This window comes from Oncorhynchus nerka, linkage group LG27 (genome assembly GCF_034236695.1).
Source record: "Oncorhynchus nerka isolate Pitt River linkage group LG27, Oner_Uvic_2.0, whole genome shotgun sequence".
NCBI lineage: Eukaryota > Metazoa > Chordata > Actinopteri > Salmoniformes > Salmonidae > Oncorhynchus > Oncorhynchus nerka.
Genome location: NC_088422.1, coordinates 84,008,117 through 84,015,616, shown reverse-complemented (window position 1 = coordinate 84,015,616; position 7,500 = coordinate 84,008,117). Strand labels below are relative to the sequence as shown.

The following is a 7,500-nucleotide window of genomic DNA, read 5'->3' as shown; positions in this document are numbered from 1 at the left end:
GTAATGACAGAATGAAGGGAGGAGAGAGTTAGAGAGGAGTGTGAGAGGAGAGAGTAATGACAGAATGAAGGGAGGAGAGAGTTAGAGAGGAGTGTGAGAGGAGAGAGTAATGACAGAATGAAGGGAGGAGAGAGTTAGAAAGGAGTGTGAGAGGAGAGAGTAATGACAGAATGAAGGGAGGAGAGAGTTAGAGAGGAAGGAGATAAGGAGAGAGTAATGACAGAATGAAGGGCAGGATTAGAAGGGAGGAGAGAGATAGAGAGGAAGGAGATAAGGAGAGAGTAATGACAGGAGGAAGAGAGGAGAGAGATAGAGAGGAAGGAGATAAGGAGAGAGTAATGACAGAATGAAGGGAGGAGAGAGTTAGAGAGGAAGGAGATAAGGAGAGAGTAATGACAGAATGAAGGGCAGGATTAGAAGGGAGGAGAGAGATAGAGAGGAAGGAGATAAGGAGAGAGTAATGACAGGAGGAAGAGAGGAGTTAGAGAGGAAGGAGATAAGGAGAGAGAGTAATGACAGGAGGATGGGAGGGATCAGAAGAGAGGAGAGAGATAGAGATGAAGGAGATAAGGAGAGAGTAATAACAGGAGGATGGGAGGAGAGAGTTAGAGAGGAAGGAGATAAGGAGAGAGAGTAATGACAGGAGGATGGGAGGAGAGAGTTAGAGAGGAAGGAGATAAGGAGAGAGAGTAATGACAGGAGGATGGGTGGAGAGAGTTAGAGAGGAAGGAGATAAGGAGAGAGAGTAATGACAGGAGGATGGGAGGGATCAGAAGAGAGGAGAGAGTTAGAGAGGAAGGAGATAAGGAGAGAGTAATAACAGGAGGATGGGTGGAGAGAGTTAGAGAGGAAGGAGATAAGGAGAGAGAGTAATGACAGGAGGATGGGAGGAGAGAGTTAGAGAGGAAGGAGATAAGGAGAAATTAATGACAGGAGGAAGCGAGGAGAGAGATAGAGAGGAAGGAGATAAGGAAAGAGAGTAATGACAGGAGGATGGGAGGAGAGAGAGAGAGAGAGGAAGGAGATAAGGAGAAATTAATGACAGGAGGAAGCGAGGAGAGAGATAGAGAGGAAGGAGATAAGGAAAGAGAGTAATGACAGGAGGATGGGAGGAGAGAGAGAGAGGAAGGAGATAAGGAGAGAGAAATGACAGGAGGAAGGGAGGAGAGAGATAGAGAGGAAGGATATAAGGAAAGAGAGTAATGACAGGAGGATGGGAGGAGAGAGATAGAGAGGAAGGAGATAAGGAGAGAGAAATGACAGGAGGAAGGGAGGAGAGAGATAGAGAGGAAGGAGATAAGGAAAGAGAGTAATGACAGGAGGATGGGAGGAGAGAGATAGAGAGGAAGGAGATAAGGAGAGAGAAATGACAGGAGGAAGGGAGGAGAGAGATAGAGAGGAAGGAGATAAGGAAAGAGAGTAATGACAGGAGGATGGGAGGAGAGAGATAGAGAGGAAGGAGATAAGGAGAGAGAAATGACAGGAGGAAGGGAGGAGAGAGATAGAGAGGAAGGAGATAAGGAGAGAGAAATGACAGGAGGAAGGGAGGAGAGAGATAGAGAGGAAGGAGATAAGGAAAGAGAGTAATGACAGGAGGATGGGAGGAGAGAGATAGAGAGGAAGGAGATAAGGAGAGAGAAATGACAGGAGGAAGGGAGGAGAGAGATAGAGAGGAAGGAGACAAGGAGAGAGTCATGTGACAGTTTCTCACCAACACAAATTCTTCCGTCGGCGCTGAGTTCGTAGCCATCGCGACACACACACACGAAGGAGCCCAGGGTGTTAATACAGTTCCCGTTCCTACACAGCCCTCTCTGGCTCGAACACTCATCCGTATCTGGTAACACAGGCGGAAAGATAAACACACACCGTACACACACTGCCTAGGCCTTTAATCTCAGTGGGCTAACACGGTCCTGTGGCGTGCAGAAGACCTGGCTTCAAAACAAAGTTAGTCACACACACACACCTACCTATGCAGTCATTGTTGTGTGAGAGCTGAAAGCCTGGATAACACAGGCAGTTATAGGATCCCACTGTGTTCTTACAGGTCCCGTTTCCACATGGCTGTCTCTCACACTCATCCACATCTACAACAACAGGAGAACATCCTTACAACATTATCACAACCTACTGGCAACCACTCTCACACTCATCCACATCTACAACAACAGGAGAACATCCTTACAACATCAGCACAACATTATCACAACCTACTGGCAACCACTCTCACACTCATCCACATCTACAACAACAGGAGAACATCCTTACAACATCAGCACAACATTATCACAACCTACTGGCAACCACTCTCACACTCATCCACATCTACAACAACAGGAGAACATCCTTACAACATCAGCACAACATTATCACAACCTACTGGCAACCACTCTCTCACCAGGTCCAGTGACAACAAGGACTACTTGACTGAGTACTTATTACAAACTATCCACTAGTGGAGGCCAATGAGTTATGATTTGGAGAGAGGAGTGAGATCACATGTGAAAAAAAGCCCTTGTGATAATTAGATTCAGCTCGATGGACCATGAAAAATAACTACAGCACTATTCACTAATATGACTCATGGAAGATTAGAGGTTGTTGTTGTTGTACTCACCTATACACATAGCCAGGTCTGATGTAGCCTTGAAACCATTGGGGCAGATACAGCGATAGCTTCCCAACGTATCAATACACTGGCCTGGGCTACACACTCCTGGGTTCTCCACACACTCATTGCGATCTGTAGAGAGAGAGAGGGAGCGAGAGAGAGAGAGAGGGAGCGAGAGAGAGGGAGCGAGAGAGAGGGAGAGAGAGAGAGAGGTAGAGAGAGGGAGAGAGAGAGCGAGAACAAAAAGATAGCGAGGGTCAGAAGATGTGGAACACACACTGCAACGCAGGACTAACCTCCACAGTGAGACTGGGACAGACCACAGGACTAACCTCCACAGTGAGACTGGCACAGACTACAGGACTAACCCCCACAGTGAGACTGGGACAGACCACAGAACTAACCCCCACAGTGAGACTGGGACAGACCACAGGACTAACCTCCACAGTGAGACTGGGACAGACCACAAGGCTAACCTCCACAGTGAGACTGGCACAGACTACAGGACTAACCCCCACAGTGAGACTGGGACAGACCACAGAACTAACCCCCACAGTGAGACTGGGACAGACCACAGGACTAACCTCCACAGTGAGACTGGGACAGACCACAAGGCTAACCCCCACAGTGAGACTGGGACAGACCACAGAACTAACCCCCACAGTGAGACTGGGACAGACCACAGGACTAACCTCCACAGTGAGATTGGGACAGACCACAAGGCTAACCCCCACAGTGAGACTGGGACAGACCACAGAACTAACCCCCACAGTGAGACTGGGACAGACCACAGAACTAACCCCCACAGTGAGACTGGCACAGACCACAGGACTAACCCCCACAGTGAGACTGGGACAGACCACAGGACTAACCCCCACAGTGAGACTGGGACAGACCACAGGACTAACCCCCACAGTGAGACTGGGACAGACTATAGGACTAAGCCCCACAGTGAAACTGGGACAGACCACAGGACTAACCCCCACAGTGAGACTGGGACAGACCACAGGACTTACCCCCACAGTGAGACTGGGACAGACTATAGGACTAAGCCCCACAGTGAAACTGGGACAGACCACAGGACTAACCCCCACAGTGAGACTGGGACAGACCACAGGACTAACCCCCACAGTGAGACTGGGACAGACCACAGGACTAACCCCCACAGTGAGACTGGGACAGGGTCTCATTAAAGCCACTCAGTGTACACTCTGTTACTGTAGTTACTGTGGTCTACAGTGTTCACTCTGTTACTGTAGTTACTGTGGTCTACAGTGTACACTGTGTTACTGTAGTTACTGTGGTCTACAGTGTATACTCTGTCACTGTAGTTACTGTGGTCTACAGTGTACACTCTGTTACTGTAGTTACTGTGGTCTACAGTGTTCACTCTGTTACTGTAGTTACTGTGGTCTACAGTATACACTCTGTTACTGTAGTTACTGTGGTCTACAGTGTACACTGTGTTACTGTAGTTACTGTGGTCTACAGTGTATACTCTGTTACTGTAGTTACTGTGGTCTACAGTGTACACTGTGTTACTGTAGTTACTGTGGTCTACAGTGTATACTCTGTTACTGTAGTTACTGTGGTCTACAGTGTACACTCTGTTACTGCAGTTACTGTGGTCTACAGTGTATACTCTGTCACTGTAGTTACTGTGGTCACCAGTGTACACTCTGTTACTGCAGTTACTGTGGTCTACAGTGTACACTCTGTTACTGTAGTTACTGTGGTGTTACTGTGGTCTACAGTGTACACTGTGTTACTGTAGTTACTGTGGTCTACAGTGTATACTCTGTTACTGTAGTTACTGTGGTCTACAGTGTACACTCTGTTACTGTAGTTACTGTGGTCTACAGTGTTCACTCTGTTACTGTAGTTACTGTGGTCTACAGTATACACTCTGTTACTGTAGTTACTGTGGTCTACAGTGTACACTGTGTTACTGTAGTTACTGTGGTCTACAGTGTATACTATGTTACTGTAGTTACTGTGGTCTACAGTGTACACTCTGTTACTGTAGTTACTGTGGTCTACAGTGTACACTGTGTTACTGTAGTTACTGTGGTCTACAGTGTATACTTTGTTACTGTAGTTACTGTGGTCTACAGTGTATACTCTGTTACTGTAGTTACTGTGGTCTACAGTGTACACTGTGTTACTGTAGTTACTGTGGTCTACAGTGTATACTCTGTTACTCTAGTTACTGTGGTCTACAGTTTACACTCTGTTACTGTAGTTACTGTGGTCTAAGTGTATACTCTGTAACTGTAGTTACTGTGGTCTACAGTGTATACTCTGTTACTGTAGTTACTGTGGTCTACAGTGTACACTGTGTTACTGTAGTTACTGTGGTCTACAGTGTATACTCTGTTACTGTAGTTACTGTGGTCTACAGTTTACACTCTGTTACTGTAGTTACTGTGGTCTAAGTGTATACTCTGTTACTGTAGTTACTGTGGTCTACAGTGTACACTGTGTTACTTTAGTTGCTGTGGTCTACAGTGTACACTGTGTTACTGTAGTTACTGTGGTCTCCAGTGTACACTCTGTTACTGTAGTTACTGTGGTCTACAGTGTACACTCTGTTACTGTAGTTAGTGTGGTCTACAGTGTATACTCTGTTACTGTAGTTACTGTGGTCTACAGTGTACACTCTGTTACTGTAGTTACTGTGGTCTACAGTGTACACTGTGTTACTGTAGTTACTGTGGTCTACAGTGTATACTTTGTTACTGTAGTTACTGTGGTCTACAGTGTATACTCTGTTACTGTAGTTACTGTGGTCTACAGTGTACACTGTGTTACTGTAGTTACTGTGGTCTACAGTGTATACTCTGTTACTCTAGTTACTGTGGTCTACAGTTTACACTCTGTTACTGTAGTTACTGTGGTCTAAGTGTATACTCTGTTACTGTAGTTACTGTGGTCTACAGTGTATACTCTGTTACTGTAGTTACTGTTGTCTACAGTGTACACTGTGTTACTGTAGTTACTGTGGTCTACAGTGTATACTATGTTACTGTAGTTACTGTGGTCTACAGTTTACACTCTGTTACTGTAGTTACTGTGGTCTAAGTGTATACTCTGTTACTGTAGTTACTGTGGTCTACAGTGTACACTCTGTTACTGTAGTTACTGTGGTCTACAGTGTATACTATGTTACTGTAGTTACTGTGGTCTAAGTGTATACTCTGTTACTGTAGTTACTGTGGTCTACAGTGTATACTCTGTTACTGTAGTTACTGTGGTCCACAGTGTATACTATGTTACTGTAGTTACTGTGGTCTAAGTGTATACTCTGTTACTGTAGTTACTGTGGTCTAAGTGTATACTCTGTTACTGTAGTTACTGTGGTCTACAGTGTATACTGTCACTGTAGTTACTGTGGTCTAAGTGTATACTCTGTTACTGTAGTTACTGTGGTCTACAGTGTATACTATGTTACTGTAGTTACTGTGGTCTAAGTGTATACTCTGTTACTGTAGTTACTGTGGTCTACAGTGTTCACTCTGTTACTGTAGTTACTGTGGTCTACAGTGTACACGGTGTTACTGTAGTTACTGTGGTCTACAGTGTATACTATGTTACTGTAGTTACTGTGGTCTAAGTGTATACTCTGTTACTGTAGTTACTGTGGTCTACAGTGTATACTATGTTACTGTAATTACTGTGGTCTAAGTGTATACTCTGTTACTGTAGTTACTGTGGTCTACACCTCCACTGTGTTTGGTTACACATAAAAGCAGGAAGAACAACAGGATGCTGCTATTGAAAAGGCTGGGTCCATATTACAGGCGTACATTCCTTTCTCACACAGCTACTCTTGAGGGACGTGCTGCTCTCGAGGCTTTCCTCTCATCATAATCCCGGGTGTTTAGCAGGGAGAACAGGGGGGAACTACAGGCCAGTAAAGCCCAGAGGAGCACCTCTAGGAGGGGTAAGATATGCAGCACAGCCCCCTGGTCCCTGACACATGCCTCACATACTCACTAACTAACGACTAACCAGGACAGCATGTCTAACACATTCTTCTACTTGTCCAACACACACATTATTCTGTTCTTCTATCCCTCTCCGTCTGTCTGTTGGTCTGTCTGTCTCTATGGTGCCAGTCTGTTTGTTATTTAGACTAGAACCCCTTTGTCTTTGTCATGTCATTGAACAAAAATGTTTGGCATTGCAAAATAATTGTATTTGGCATGGCAACGACAGAAATATACTGACACCAGGAATAGGGGATCTATTTGGAAAACGTTCATTTTTCTGCTCCCTTTCTTCTCCTCCCTGACACTCAGCCTATCCTCCCCCATTCTTACCCAGACACTATCCTCCCCCATCCTTACCCAGACACTATCCTCCCCCATCCTTACCCAGACATTATCCTCCCCATCCTCACCCAGACACTATCCTCTCCCATCCTTACCCAGACACTATCCTCCCCCATCCTTACCCAGACACTATCCTCCCCCATTCTTACCCAGACACTATCCTCCCCCATCCTTACCCAGACACTATCCTCCCCCATCCTTACCCAGACATTATCCTCCCCCATCCTCACCCAGACACTATCCTCTCCCATCCTTACCCAGACACTATCCTCCCCCATCCTTACCCAGACACTATCCTCCCCCATCCTTACCCAGACACTATCCTCTCCCATCTTTGCCCAGACACTATCCTCTCCCCATCATTACCCAGACACTATCCTCCCCCATCCTCACCCAGACACTATCCTCCCCCATCCTTACCCAGACACTATCCTCCTCCATCCTTACCCAGACACTATCCTCCCCATCCTTACCCAGACACTATCCTCCCCCATCCTTACCCAGACACTATCCTCCTCCATCCTTACCCAGACACTATCCTCCCCATCCTTA

At 46.1% G+C, this 7,500-nt stretch overlaps 1 protein-coding gene across 3 annotated transcripts in view; it reads right to left on the bottom strand.

Annotated features, from left to right (window-relative positions):
- Positions 1-7,500, bottom strand: part of fbn1 (fibrillin 1) — a 183,306-nt gene that overhangs the window by 38,280 nt on the left and 137,526 nt on the right. For all 3 annotated transcript variants that reach the window (XM_065012133.1, XM_065012132.1, XM_065012131.1), the window contains exons 46-48: positions 2,621-2,746; positions 1,974-2,090; positions 1,712-1,837 (exon numbers count right to left, since the gene is read on the bottom strand). In XM_065012133.1, coding sequence (XP_064868205.1) covers positions 1,712-1,837; positions 1,974-2,090; positions 2,621-2,746 — 369 coding nt within the window. The remainder of the gene's footprint in view (positions 1-1,711; positions 1,838-1,973; positions 2,091-2,620; positions 2,747-7,500) is intronic.